At 37.2% G+C, this 15,999-nt stretch overlaps 1 protein-coding gene across 11 annotated transcripts in view; it reads right to left on the reverse strand.

Annotated features, from left to right (window-relative positions):
• IQUB (IQ motif and ubiquitin domain containing) overlaps positions 1 to 15,902 on the reverse strand; it is a 150,013-nt gene extending 134,111 nt beyond the window's left edge. For 7 of the 11 annotated variants that reach the window (XR_014246917.1, XM_082400026.1, XM_082400020.1 and 4 more), the window contains exons 1-3: positions 9,117 to 15,902; positions 3,775 to 4,199; positions 1,328 to 1,462 (exon numbers count right to left, since the gene is read on the reverse strand). Coding sequence is in view for 10 of the 11 variants with exons in the window: in XM_082400026.1 (XP_082256152.1) it covers positions 1,328 to 1,462; positions 3,775 to 4,195 (556 nt within the window). In the remaining variant the exon portion in view is untranslated. Of the gene's footprint in view, positions 1 to 1,327; positions 1,463 to 3,774; positions 4,200 to 8,837; positions 8,934 to 9,116 lie in introns of those variants that run through there. The other 4 variants (XM_082400022.1, XM_082400021.1, XM_082400024.1 and 1 more) reach the window with 4 other exon arrangements.
• Between the last annotated feature and the right edge of the window lie 97 nt (positions 15,903 to 15,999).

Raw genomic sequence — 15,999 nt, forward strand, 5'->3', positions numbered from 1 at the left:
TGCTCTCTCTTCTCCAGTTTTGAACTTCACCTTATAGTTAATGCCAAGCAGTTCCAAATTCCCTTTTTGGAGTCATACCTATATTTAAGTTCAGACTCTGCCACTTTGGGAATTTGCAGAAGTTCCTCAAGCTTTAGCTTCCATCTCTCAAAAAAAATTAATAGTAATACCTACCTCAAAGGATTGTTGTGTAGACTGAATGATAATGTGATAATGTAGGCAGAATATTCTGTAGAAGGACTAGCACATAGTAAGTGCTCATTAAATTAGCCATCATCATCAACATGACCATTATCATCATCAGTATCATTATTGTTACAATAACTATTTAAATTTTAGCTTTGGTTCCTCAATCAAGCTTTAGTAACCTGTTGTTTGAATACATGAACATCTTACTATTGGAGCACATTCATTACAATAGTTTTCTAAAAATAATTTTGAAATTGAACTGATTGTTTTTCTCTGATTTGGCAAGGAGGAAGAACTTCATAGGTATGGCTTACTCCTTTTTAGCACTTCGGATTTTCCCACAAAAAAAATGTTCCTATTGCCCTAGAAACTTGTGGCATCTTTATAAGTTAATATCAAACTTTTTAAAATAAAATATTATCTGTGCAGGCATATTCTACAGAAACATTTCCTGAGCTATTCTAGTCTGCTTAATTCTATCACAGTTACTAAGACCTCAGCCTCTCATGACACAAGGCTAATATAAGGTGGGCTACTCAATATTGCCCACAAAATACAAATAAAGTTGAACATCATCAGAATGTGAACTGACCTTAATGTACAGAAGACTGATAGATAAACCATTTTCAGTCCTCTTCTTTTTCTATACATGCTCATTCATCACCTATTTTTTTAACCTCATTTCCTCCTACTTCCCATATATAATTTACTTCTACTCCCTCTAAACTCCTTACCACTTCCCAAAAGTCCCAGGTTTTCTCACCTCTTTGGGACTTAGCACAAGTATTATCACTTTTATCAGATGAAGCTTTCTAGAATCTCCCAGTTTCCTTCCTCATTGTTCTCACAGCTTTTTGAACATATCTCCATCAAAACATTTACACACTGTGTGGTAACCGTTGCATACATCTTCTTCCTTCCTAGTCTGTAAACAACTTGAAAACAGGGATTTTGTTTCATGTTTCTTTATATATTTGGCTCTTAGCAAAGTATTTGGAACAAAGTATGTCCTCAATAATAATGCGTTGAATAAACGAACATATAACCACAATATAATGTTCAAACAGTAAACATGAAGATATTTAGTTTAACAAAGCAAAGAGAAGTCTCGATAAGTTTTATTAGCCTCCAAGCTTACCTGCACATCTTATCTGTAGGACATAAGGTGGGACACCTAATAGAGATGAAAAATGATCCTTGAGGCATTTTAGAACAGTGTCAACTTTAAAGGGCATTATAATTTCTTGGCCCACAGGAAGAAGTACAACTTTTACTGTAGAAAAAATAAGAGAAAAAAAAGAGTCATAGTTAAAAGCAAGGGTCAGCATCATAGAATCCACAGGCAGACAGAGAAATATGGGACAATTTGTAATCACGTAGAATGTAGGTTGTCTCTGCCATGTTCTCCCACCACACCTCCGTAATAAGAGCTAGTGTTCATTTTCTAAGAGGAGAAGTGACAAACATTCAGTTGCAGCGTTTTGCTTTGAAAATCAATGCATAACCTCAAGAACTGGCATCAATGGTCAATGCCTGCTCCCCCAACTCCAGCTCAAAGTTCAGATCTCTCTTGCATTGCCTTCTATGAGGATCAGTGCACGTTCGAGATTACCTCCTTGCCCAGAATACCACGAGAAAGAGGAAATGAAACTAAAATGATTTTAAAGATTCTTTTAAAATCATTTAAAATTTTTAAAGATTCCCAATATCTGGTATATACAATTCAGATATAAACATAGGAAACATCTCAGAACATCAAGTGTTTCTGTGTAGTATTACAAAGGGAGACCCTGAGACCTGAACTGAGAAACATACATGCTTTGATTATATATTTATACATGCATCAGGAAGTCAGTGTGTATTCATGAAGTTAAGAAAAACCAACAGGGAAATTTTCAAAGAAAATTTTCCTTGACCTTGCGATGACAAAAGATTATCTAAGTCCATTCTTCTTCCCATAATTGATTTATGACTATAGCTGGCAAAATGCAAAACAGAAAATCATTGTTGTTTTACAAATATCTGGAATAACTATGCACAAATCTACTTTTCACAAAAATGGACATTATGTGGCTCACTCCCAACTCTATAAAATAAAAATCAAGATACATGTTAAAAATAGAGAAAAACTGTTATTATAAAATGATTATCTGTTTACAAATTATAGGGAGGGTATATAGTACTTAAAAACTAATTATGATGGGGTAAACTTTTTACTTTTATATCTAAGACTTTAAATTTTAATGGAGAAGATGTAATATAAGTAAGATGGAGTGGAGACTACACATGTAGACCAAAAAAGTTTCATATATTTCTAGATGCCTGACATGACAGCTTTCATAAAGCTCTATGAGACATTCATCACTAATCCCAGCATGAAATGTAACAAGGCATTATTGATGCTAAGGTTCTTTAAGCTTGTTAAATATTATTTTCACAGTTCTCTCTTAATAAGAGAACACTCTCACAGATGTTACATTATCAGAAGGCTATTTTAATTGTTTCCTGGATTCAAAATTCTATGATTAATGTATTTAAAATTTTTCATAGCCGTGACTTTCTAAGGTTTGGGAAGGGAAAGTTTGTTCAGGAATCTGTGAGCCTCAGGAACTACAGGACCAAGACCATTTTTTTTTAATAATAATATATTTGGTAAAAGCTATAATCACAGGGAATCACAGAATTATCAAAAACTGGAGCCCAAATTCACAATGAATAATGTAATTGAGGGATAACAACTTCAGTTAGGCATAAATGGGCTTGATTACTTCTCCTCCTCCTTTTTATTCTTACTTGTGTGGACACACCACACAAGAGCTAACTACTCCACTAGATTCAAAAGCTACATTTTACCAGCCAGACTAAGCTGCTGTTATTGTTAAATGATGACCCACGGTCTCCACTCTATAGATGGAAACTCTCTCAAAAGTTACAGACAAGGGGGAGAAGGAGCGGTCAGTTAACCACCCAAGTACAATTCTCCATGTAACCACCTTCTTCCTGCTCCCCTTCTGCTTTGTTACCAACAATGTAGTAATAACTTCCACATGCCATGTGATCAACATTATGTCTTTAAAATTAACCCATAATGAAAGACAACAATGATTTTTCTGAAGCTTAACATAAAGTTAACACTAAGCAGAAATATGGAAATACGCAAAAGCAACGAGATACGTGGAATGAGTACTGTATATGAAACTAGAAAAATATGGTGTCAAGTTCCCATCCCACCTCTTGCTAGCTATGTACAATTAATTCCAAAATGGCATGCAAAAGAATTACAATTATACTCAAAAATTTCTCCCTAAACATTTTAAGAACCTATTTTATTTGGGAATAACAGATAAACAGCACTTTAAAATTTACCGATGCTCCTTTATTTAGGGAAGTAGATGCTGCAGAATAGAGGAGAGGCTTCACACATAATTAAGAGATTCAAGGGGCATAGCCACAGAGGTTTGGTGGATAAGGGAGTGGGAAGGTAATATCAAATATAAAATAAATCTTCAAGCAAAAGCAAACAAGAAAAAACAACCATTCTTCAAAATGAGGCGGAAAAAATACCCTATCTTCCCTAGGTAATACCTGTTGCTGACGAATCTTTCATTGATGTTTTCAGAGATTCCTTTACAGCCTTTATTTTTTCCAGAAATGCCAGAGAATCTTTTGAATATTGTTCGGCTGACTGCACTGCATTATCAGATTTAGCTAGAGACTCTCCACCGTCTCCTGGAGAATGTGAAACTTGTTCATCTGCCGTAACGTCTTCCATGAGTTGCTCGACATCATTTAGCTCCAGGCTTGAAACGCTCTGGTCACTCGTCTCCTCAACATGTTTTTCACGGCCCCCACTAGATGGCTCTAGTTCAGATTCACAGTCTTCAGTTTGATCTGACTCTGGAACCTCTTCTGCGGGAACTGGAATATTGAGAGTCCCGAAAGCATCCTCTATTTCTTTTGGTGAATCAACATTCTGAGCATCGGATCCTTCCTCCTGGTCCGACATTGTCCTGAATTAAAAAAAAAAAAAAAAAAAAAATATATATATATATATATATATATATATATACACACACTACACTTAAAACTTCTACACCAAATATCAAATTCATTGCTGGCATACAGCAATGTTCATAGTATACTACAATGTGGCTCATTATTTTTTTAATATTATCTTAGTAATGGCATTAGGTAAAAAACATTGGTGAATTTTTAATAAAAACACCACAGAAAGTAAAAATGTGTACCAAAAAGAGAACCTCAAAACACAATAAATCTGAGAGAAATATTCTATGAAGAATATATTTTAAAAATTCTAAAATATGTTGTCATCTCTTACTCAATGAACAATGCCTTGTGAAAGAAGAATTTTTTTCAATAGCCTTTTTTCTAAAAAAGGCTATTTATGCTTCTGACATTGCAATTGAATAGAAGCTCCAAGGAACCTGACATCTCCACAGCAACTATATGCTGGGAAGTACACACTGTAGTAGCTTTGCTCTCGCAAATTGTAGCAGAGGTGTCCAATGACCTCTGTCCCCCAAAACAAACATATCAACAAACAAATGTGGGTTGATCTTGGAGCTAACTAGGGCCTAAGCTACAGAAACCAAGAGTTTGGGCTTGGGAAACAGTACGACAGCGTACAGGAGCTTGGGCCAGGTGGGCCAGAGCAGCCCAGAGCCAGGCATCAGAGGCAGGAGCTGGATCAGAGCAGTGAGAAGCCAGTATAGCCAGGAGCCTACCTATAGAGGTTGGCAGCCAGGAAAAGGGGACAGGGGAAGTGGCCCTGAGGCTGATTTCTCAGGCAAAAGCACAGGGAAGATTAAAACTAGAAATAGTAGTGAGATGGAAAAGCTGTGTTTGGAACTTTCACTTAAGCGTAGATCCTTACGGAGAAAAAAACTAACCTTAGTGAAGTTCTCTGGCTACCAGATGACAAATTAAAAATAATTAATAATAATAATATCCTGAATAAAAATGTATACTTGTTAAATTCAATGAATACAGTATTAGAGCTGAAGAGAGAATTAGTAAACTGGAAGATAAATCAAAAGATTTTATATAGACTGTTGCAAAGAGATAAGGATATGAAAAATATGAGCGATTAAGAGCCATGGAGAAAAGAAAAAGAAAGTCTAGCATATTTTTCTGCTAAGCATGTCTCTTGCTGTGAGCTAAGAATGGCTTTGTATTGCCAAAATAAAAAACAAAGAGGGACTTCCATGGTGGTGCAGTTGTTAAGAATCTCCCTGCCAACTCAGGGGTCAGGGGTTTGAGCCCTGGTCTGGGAAGATCCCACATGTGCGCAGCAACAAAGACCCAACGCAGCCATAAATAAATAGAAGAAAATTTTTTTTAAATATATTAAAAAAACAACAAAGAGTGTGCAACAGAGACTGCATGTAGCCTGTGAAGCCCTTTTCAGAAAAAGTCTGCCAGCCCCTGATCTGGCATGTGTCAAATTGGAGCCCTAGAAGAAAACAAAGATGAAATGGAGAAAATATCGTAAAAGGTAATGGCTGAAAATTTTTCAAAACCGATTAAAAATATTAATCTACAGGTCCAGGAAGCACAATATAAAAATATACTTAACAGGATAAATAGAAATAATTCATAGCCATTTATATTGTAACTAAATTACAGAATAACAAACGGAAAATCCAAAAAACAAACAGTGATCAAGGACATATCATCCACTGTTTTGAATCATATTTGCTGGCATTAATGCAAAGGAAAGAAAAGTAAAATCACTGCAACTTCTCATCAGAAAAATAGAAGCCAAGGCAATAACAGACTAATTAAAAGAAGGTAACTATCAACCCAGAATTGTACACCCAGCAAAACTATCTTTCAAGAAGAAAAACAGAAACATTTACAAACAAGTTATCACCAAGATATCTGCTCTAAATGAACTTCTAAAGGATACACCTGAAGAGGAGTAAAATGGACCCAATGTAAGTCTGAAGCGCAAGAAGGAAAGGCAAACAAATAAATCATAAACATATGGGTAAACCCAAATAAATATTGTCAACACAAAATAATAGCAGAAAATTAAAATATGAGACAATAAGAATATGTAACTGGGAAGGGAAAGAAGAGAATAAACTATTATCAATTCCTTATACTGTTTACAAAATTGAGAGCTATGACGTTCTTAACTCTAGACATTGTTAAGTTAAATATGCATAGTTAAACTTCAAGAACAACCAATAAAAGAACTGAAATAAAGTTTTAAAATTCCGGAACAATAAAGAGAAAAAAAATGAGACAAAACTGAATAAAACTTCAACTTTTAAGAAGTTCGAGAAACTTCTTTAGGCTCTCACCCACACACACACAAAAATCTTCCTTTTGGTTATTTTCTCCTATAACAAAGTTTAGTGGCCTGATTAGAAAGAGAGCACCATAAAGAAGCCTTAACTCCTAGCAACATAATTATCTACCCTTTTTGGAGAATCTGAGATAATGCTTTTGTTTCTATCTGGTGGGTCATCCTCCCGCCATGATGGCCAATATAACATCTTCTAAAACAGCAACAGCAACAAAATCAAAAACTTCTGCTCTTAAAAAAAGACAACTAGAAGAATCAAAAAGCAAACCATACACTGGGATGTAGTTTTTTGCAAAACTCTTATCTGATAAAGGACGTGTACCCAGAATATATAGAGAACTTGCAAAACTCAATAATAAGAAAAAAAAAACAGTGAAAAAAATGAGTAAAAGATTTAAACAGATCTGTCACCAAAGAATATACAAAAGAAAGCAAATAAGCAGAGCCAGGACAAGATTGAGGCAAGCGTGGCACCTGCACTGCCCTATACATGCACTTGCACCTGAGAATAAATGCCTCCTAAGATTTTAGACCTAGTTGCCTCAGTTGCCTCACTCTAATCCTGGCCCTGAGTACAAGCACATGAAAAATGCTCAATATCATTAGTCATTAGAGAAATGAAACTTCAAATCACAATGAGATTTCACTACACATCTATTAGAATAGTTTTTAAAAAATTTTAGCCCAACAATAGCCAGTGAGTATGAATACAAGTGGAGCTCTTATATCTTGATGCAAAAGTGAAAACTGATATAGCATTTGAGATAACTGTTTGTCAGGTTTCTTGTAAAATTAAACACATTTATCATATGACCCAGCAATCTGTATCCTTTACCCAAGTGGAATGAAAAACTACATTCACTCAAAACCTTCACACAAAAGTTAATAAAGGCTTCATTTTTAATCACCAAAGACAGGAAACAACACAAACGTTCCTTAGCTGAGGAATGGATACACATATTATGATGCATTCATAAAATGGAATACCACGCATAAATATAAAGGAATAAACTATTGATACAACATGTGTGAATCTCAAATAAATTATGATAAATGAAGAAGCCAATTCTAAAGGCTACATACTGTATTCTTCAATTAAGTGAAAAAGCAAAGCTCCTGGTTCACAACCTCCAGAATTCGCTGGGTAAAACAGAAATTGAGCGTGGTACACAGAGGGCAAGGAGAATCGAAGAAAGAGGCAGACCGCTCCAGATTGCAGGTGGCAGGTTTAATAAGCAAGGAAACTTACAAAGGAGGGTTGTCTTAGGCAGCCTAAAGACAGTAAATCTCAACATCTACCCGCCAAAATTCCTGAGTTTATGAGATCTTAACTGGGTTCATCAGGTATACAGTTCCGATGGTCTCAATAGCACATCTCCTAGTTCAGGAACAATGGGCAGAAGGTACATTCCAAGGACAGCGGAGGGGAAAAGAGCCTCCGACTGCCCCCCTGGGTAGTGGGTAAACCGGAGGTCATGTCCTTTCAATGACCTCTCCTCCAACAAAAGCACATACCAGTATGTACAATGTTACAGATACGACTACTTTTGTATATGTGTAGAATACCTCTGGAAGGTGAACTGGAGGGCAGGGAGTTGGGGAACATGGGTGCAAGACATTTTCACTGTTCACTCTTCTTACTGTTTCAACTTTTAATCATCTTTATGTATTATGTATTAAAGGGTAAATGTTATAATCTTTAAAAAGTTGTTTAAAAAGAAAAAAAAACACTCTCCTATGATTGCATACAAAAACGTCCCCCTTTCACCTACAATGTATAATTTCGTTGGTATATCTAGAATATTAGTGTAAGTAGTAAGGCAGGGATCCAGTTTTCCCTTCTACCAAATAGCCTTGTTGAGCATTTAAGTTTCTTAACAGGGCACAGCAAAGACCGTGGGTGGAGAGGAGTGAAAGAGGAATGTCTGAAAGCGCTCTATAAAGACTAAAAATGGTCACCATGGATGGCTAAACATTTTCTAATGCCAGACTGGGTTGCACATACGTCTTGCTTCTATATTATTAACCGTGATAAGCGCTCGGGGTGGGAGGTGAGGCACACCTCCTAGCTTGATGCCGCTACTTCCGAATCCCAAATTAGAGATACGGAGCCAGAAAAGGAACCAAGAAAGATGGGATGCTTGGCACAGTTTTTTAGGCAAAGGTGAAACGTTCCCGAGTGGCCATACAGTCCCCAGAGCCCAGGTTGCATCAACGCCCCGCACAGAGCCCTCGGAGTCCAGCGCCTTAGCCACCGCTCAAGGTCGGCCTAGGGATAGGGCCAGTCGAGGGCAGCCAGAACCTGTCCTCCTACCTAAGAAACGCAGTTAGTCGGGGAGAAGCGGTTTCCCGGGCTCCTAGAAAGCAGAGTCCAAGCTCGCCGAATTCTCTGTTTCCGGTTGTATCCTAGCAACGGCCCCGGCACCACTCCCTCCCACCAGAACACCACTCCCGCGAGAAGAGGCGGTGCCCGCGCTTAGAAAAAAAGGGGCGAGGGATGGAGCTAGGGGAGGGGGCGGAGCCAGGGGAGGGGGCGGAGAGAAGGAATGAAGCAGAGGTTGGGGCGGGGTGAGGGAGCGAGGGGATTTCTTACCTACTCGCTACCTAGATCCGAAAGTGGTTCTGATGGTAACCACTCTCTAAGCTGTCTTTTACACTTGTGAAATGGCACAGTTCTCCGAACCAAATACTGACAGCAATTCGCGCTATGGATATAAAAAATCAGGGTTAGAGAAAATGTAAATATGAAGTGAGAGTGAGCACCTAAGCAAAGGAGAACACAGGTGTACAACAGCAGGTGCCTAATTGCTTTTCTTAAATTTGGAACTCGGCTCTTAGCTCCCTTGCAGCCAAACAGAAAAGGGAGATAGGAGCTATTAAATAATTCCCCTTTTAAGTCAGGAGAAGCAAAGCTATTGTTAATCACTGAATTATAAACGGGTTTTTTTCCCCTATGACTATAAATTCTTTAAATTGAGAAGGTTTTTAAAGAAGCACGTATTATTGCGGGAAAGGATCAATTGTGTTCCTATTGTATATGTAGTAACAAACTTGATGTGGCTTCATAATAGCTAACATTTATTATTATTTGTTACTAAGCACTTACATATACTTCTAATTTAAATTTTACAATGATTTTTTAAAGGAAGAACTGTGATCTGCTTCCTCTTACTAATGAGGAAACTAAGGCTCAGAGAGTTTTGGTGGGGGAACCAGAAATAAACCCAAGCAGTGTGACTCCAGAACCTCCATTTTAAACCACTATTCTATGCTGCCTTTGACCTAAAACCCTTTGCTATTTAAAAAGGATGTAAGATTAAGTAATAAAATTAAAATTTGTGTTATATATAGTACAGGTCCATTCTTCCTTCATAATATTCAATGTCTTCATTCCTTTATGCCATTCTGTTGAAATTGCATTCTCCTCTCCCCAATAACTTCCTAATGTCCAATGTAATTTTTTCCCGTCTTTTTCTCATTTTAAAATAGCTATTTCTTACTAGAACAATATAAAATATGTATTATAGTCTCAGATGAAATTGGTTTTGCTAATGGTTTTAGATAAAAATGTTTTTTTTTTTTGCCTGCGCCCGGTCTTAGTTTCAGCAGGATGTTTAGTTGCAGCATGCGGGATCTTTTTTTAGTTGCGTCATGCCAGATTTAGTTCCCTGACCAGGGAGGGAACCTGGGCCGTCTTCATTGGGAGCTTGGAGTCTTAACCACTGGACCACCAGAAAAGTCCCAAAGCATATGCATTTAAATCATTTCATGAATCCACATATTCATGAAGAGCAGAGAAAGGGGCATTTTGATAACCACTAGGGTTAGTGTCTCATGAATAAACCAGATGTTGCTGGAGATACACAGACAAATTCTTCCCAGTGCTCCCCTACTCCCATCTCCAAAATCATAATGTATCTTAAATTTTACTAGTAATGAGAATTTAATTGGTTTTAAACACTCACCTTTCTGGGTCTCCTGTTTAAAATGTATCATCCACTGCCCTCCCTGTTAGGGACAGTATGAAAAGCTAGATTTAGTCATAGAGGCAGGAGATGGAGGGATGAAAACCTGGTGGTAGATAACTTAAGTACTTCACCATCTTAAATGTGACTTGATACCCACTATATGTTCATATTTTATTTATAGTTTGCTGTGGAGGCGATTTTATACAACTCAATTTTACAATATAAGCCTAACTTAATTGGTAGGTTTCCCAGGTAGTCTATACAAGTTGGAAAGCACATCAAATGCACATACATATATATGTGTATATACACACCCAAACACACACAGATATACAGTTGTTTGGTTATATAAAATAAATGTAAATGCAAGCTGAAAACAACCAATCAGAAAAAGACCCTCAATTCTGAAGGTGGAAAAGTAATTTAAAATACCATTTTACTTTTCACCATAAACCTATGCATTTTTCTCAGGATTTATTGCCCAAAATGACTTATCTTTATTTCTCATGAAATAAGAATCCACCTTTATTTATCTCAGCCTTTATTTATACAATAAACATTTCTTTTGAAGTATTTTTATTTTTACAAAGATGCCATCTAGTGGCTTTATGAAATCAAGCATTTCAAAGTATTTCCCATTGTTACTTCATGCTAAAATGCAAATGAGTGAATCAGAAAAAAATATTAGAAGAATAATTAAGGATCTCAAAATTATTCTTTAGAAATTATCTGTAAGAACTGAATTTGGATCATAATACCTTTGTGAGCTTGTTAAGAGACTGGAAATAAAGATCCATAGTCCCTTTTCTGAAACCTTAAGGACAGATGTGTTTGAAATTCAGGTTTTTTTCAGATTTTTGAAAGGTAATATGGACATATACTGTATATTCTGTAACACCTTCAGTGGGCCTGGGGAAGTACTCCAGAAGCAAATACATTAATACTTCTATAACAAAATATATCCATAATCACATTAAAGTGGGTTAAAGACCATAGACAGCCTTTTCTCAATTCAGGTCAGGTTTTGCTTCCAAATGAGTTATTAAAAAACTTTCCATTTTCAAACATTTTTGGAGTTTAGAATTTAGATATAGAATTGTGGACCTATTTTACCCTAAGAAAAAGAACCAACCCTCCAGTCATAGAAAAAGAGAGTTAAATGACATATTATCATAAAATAGTAATGTTTACCTTTAGAAATGCCTAAAATGTTCACCTGAAAAAGAAACCAACATATTTGAAGATTATGAGAAATCCCAAAAAAGAATCTCTGCAATGCTTTTCATTTACAGTCATGTATAGAAAGAAGCTAATTGACCATACATAACATGTACACACACAACAAAAAATTAGCAACCATTATAAACCGAAAGACCACTTTGAAAACACAATATTAGCAATGTGTGGCAAGTTAAATTTATGACTTCTATAGTACATTCCAAAAAATTTTTTTTTAACTTTGGTTTTCTATTTCTTGTTTCTATATATTTAACTTTGGTTTTCTATTTCTTGTTTCTATATATGATTTGCCATATTCCCTTTCCTCTACCTCTGTGTTTACGAAACCACGTGTTGAAATGTCATCATTCTCAGCCCAGATCCATTGTGTGACGCTTTTGAGCACTGTCGACCCTCATTAGACATGTAATATGAATAAGAAACAAACTTTTGTTGCATTAAGACATTGAGGTTTAGGGGTAGCCTATTCTAATTCACTATTTTTCTCATATTTTCCTTCACTAAGGAGAGTTTTGGCTTATTACCTCTAAATGAAAACATTCGAATAAATTTCTTCAGTCCCCATAAATAATTCAATTTCTGTATCACATTCCCACTTTGATTTTGTTGGGGAGGAAGAAACTTTCCTCTACCCTTCTACAGTCTTCTGCCTGGTCTAAGAATTAAGTTGACCTGAGACAGATTAACAAGAGAAAATCACACAAATTTTAATAACACATACATGGGAGAGACCCAAGAAAACTGAGTAACTCACCAAAACGGCTGAAACCCTCACATTAAATACCATCTTCAGCTAAAGACAAGAGGATGTTGTGGGTAGTGGTTTGGGACTTCAGAGGGGAGGAAGGCATTTCACAAGGATATAGAAGAGCGAATGTTTGGTAAATAAATGTTTGCTGGGCCATGCAGAGACAATGGGACATGGAAATTTTAACAGACTTTGCTAGGTTCCTCCCTGTCTATACACCTAGTTCATACTATAGTTATGTATGGTGATAGCTTCCTTCCAAATTTCTTCCTGAGTCTTTTAGACCTTGTTTTCAGCTCAAAATAATCTGCATGCCACAGACATATTGGGGTGGCAAGTTTTGCTCCCCTACAATTTCTTGTGAATTCTATTGAAAATAAACCTCTTCATTCTCCTCTAAACCAAACTCCTATCTTCTCATTTACTTTTTTCTCCATTGTAATTGTAGTATAGGCTGCCATCCCACCAAGTACTGAGTTTCAAAGGAAATTCTGACCTAAGATGCAAAATACTACTCATGGTATGTTCGGTGATTTGCTGCTTTACCCTAGACCCCAGAACACACTTGCATAGGCAGTTTCTTTAACTTCCATTTGTCTATATAGCCCTTGAGAGTGGGAGGAAAAAGAAAAGGCTGATATTAACCTATATGTGGGAATTTTCTTTGATGGAGCACTGCCGATTTTCTCCCTTTGAAGAAAAAATGTGAGGGTAGCAAACTGTCTTCCAGTGATTAAGAAGCCTGATATAGATAACTGGGGGCGTGGCAAGGGTTCAAGCTCTACAGTCCTCTTCAGTTGGAGAACATGGTAGGCAAGGTCCTGCAAGACCTGAAGATCTTGGCTTTTTGAGAAAAATGAAAGTGAACAGAAGAACACAGACTCTGGAATACTGTCTTGGCTGTTAGAAGGAATTAGAAGAGCTGGCCCAGTGGGAAGGCCCATTTGAAAAGTCTGATGAAGCATCAGGTAAAGAGACTTAACTTCTAAAGGCAACACAGCAAATCTTCCCATCGTAGTAGGTCCTAAATTCAGCTACTTAAGAATCTGGTGACGAGAGTCATGTGGATTTGAGGAAGCTCTCACCTGGACCCAAGTGAGAGGCAGGCAAACCGGCTGGGTTGACCAGCTGGGTTGACCTGGGGAGAAGTTGCCCTGCACTCCACTTTGCAAATGTGGACCAGGCAGCCCTCAGGGACTCTTGCACTTAGAGAGCTGGCCTCAGGGCCTCTGGGGCCCCTCCAGCTCAGAAATGGAGGCCGACAGGTTGCTCATACCTGCACCCACCAGCATCACAAGAATAATGTAAGCTGCCTTTTTACAGTGAAAAAAATAAAAAAGAATCCTGATCTTCTCCATTTGACAGATTTGACAGAAGATTGCTTTCCTTTTTATCTAGTATCCTAATCTTCACTGCTGTGCTCAAAAATAAATCTGCTTTGCCTTGTAACCACAAAAAAGCTCAATTAGCTTCACTTCTCTAACTATACTTTAGGATTAGAAAAGGAAATTAAAACAGAGATAAGCTTCCTTACTTCCATCCCCAATTCTGAGGGAAAGGAGTCAGGGAGTGGAATAATGCGGAAGAGGCAAAATGACACCTGAGGTCTGGCGGCACATGACGGCTGCCACTGCTGGCATCATATCCTTTCTATTCAGAAAGGCAGACAACTTCCCCAGCTTCTCCTGATCAGAAAGGATGGCAACCCTCAAGGCTGAGCCATATCCTGTGTGCCCAGGATAGCCATGGCTTATACCTATTACTATCATACTTCCTTTCACTCTCACAATCATTACACAATGAATGAAAAATTATATGCTTATCCTAGGTATAAGCCATTTTCATCCCAAAGGAAAGAATGCCAGAAATTTGAATATTCTGCACTCAGTCCACAGACTGGAAAAAGGGGGCATCACTTGGCTGCTACTTCCTTCTTTGTCTGCAAAGCTCAAACTGATTAGCTTCTTTTTCTTGAGGTGCCTGGATTATGGTGATTTACTTGAATGAGACCTACGAGGAGCCCAGGGAGACTGAAATGGGCCATTCGGAAAACTACTCCAATTAGTCTAGAAGCCACTCAGCAACAACTGAAGATCTTTAAATAGAAGAATCAGCTGCAAAAGATCAGGAGAGGTTAATCTGGAAGTTTATAAAAAGCACCTGGAAAACATTTGCACACATTAAAAACAATCAGGTGTCAGATTATAGGGGCAGTTGGAATGGCAGTTAGGAAGTGTAAAAGAGTGGACCACACAGTGATGTCTTTAAAATACCTACCCCATTAACATTATCTGCCTATAATCCATATGAAGATTTCTGTACAAAATGAAATCCAGTTTATTACTTTATATTTGTTTTTTATAGGTACTTTGACAGAAAAAGTTAAGAAAGCAGATCTACATTCTTTTTTTTTTTAGATCTACATTCTTTTGGTGCAGCCCAAACAGTACAGGCAGGAGGGACAGCGTCCCAAGCATGTTCATAAAAAAAAATATAATGTTTAGGAGCATGAGTTCTGGAGCAAGACTGTCTAGGTTCAGAAGTCAGCTCCACAAGGAGCTAACTATGTAACCTTGGGTATGTTATTACACTGTCTCTTTGCCTCAGTTTCTCCAGGGTCCCCATGTTGCCTAATTGCAGGGGAGCACTACTTGCAACGGAATTCTGGTTTCTTCATCTGGAAAAATTTGCAGGATCTCACTCTTAAGAGTTGTAATGCAGATTTAATGAGTAACATTAGTCAAGTACTTAGAAAATTGCCTGGCAAACATGAACAAACATTAGTCATTATTATTATTCCTATGACTACTACTGCTATTCTACAACTAGCATTCTAATTTCTAATGTAAACATCATATAAGGTCCCCTTTTATTAACAGCCACAGGAGCTCTGCTGGTGAAATATATAAGATGCCAAGGATCATGGGAGAAATGGAGCTGGAAGTATGTATCAAGTCATCTTTCTGTTTTCATGTACCCAAAGGACCTGAAAAAATTGTTGGCCAGAAAAATAGCTTGAAAGCACCTATGCAAACATGCTTTAAGATCATATATTTTGACCTCAGTAAAATTATATATTAAAGCAAATGGTTAGAACTGAAAAGGAAGATATAAATCATAAATTCTACTTCTTTTACAGAGAAGGAAATCAATAGGTTCTTTGAGAAACTGACCATGTGCCTCGACTTAGTCACTGAGTTCACGGTAGTGCTGGAGCCTGGGAATGAGAGCCGCTGGACTCGCCCCCAAATGCTTTTCCCACTTCCCACACAGAAGCGTCCTCTTGCAGTCTGACTGCTAAAAATTATCTCAATCCACTTTAAATATTCCTTTAGCGTTCAATTTACATCTATATAAGGGGAGAAATATTGGAAAAAAAAGAAAAATACATTTTTTTCCCTCATTCCAAAAATTCTGAAAGGTTCTGTTTGGCTACAAGAGATAGCAAAACACATATGTACATGCACACACACACACACAAAAAAAACAAAAGTACTTTCTTATCTTTGAAGGTAAGAACT

The sequence above is a fragment of the Balaenoptera borealis genome (assembly GCF_965194805.1).
Source record: "Balaenoptera borealis genome assembly, chromosome: 7".
NCBI lineage: Eukaryota > Metazoa > Chordata > Mammalia > Artiodactyla > Balaenopteridae > Balaenoptera > Balaenoptera borealis.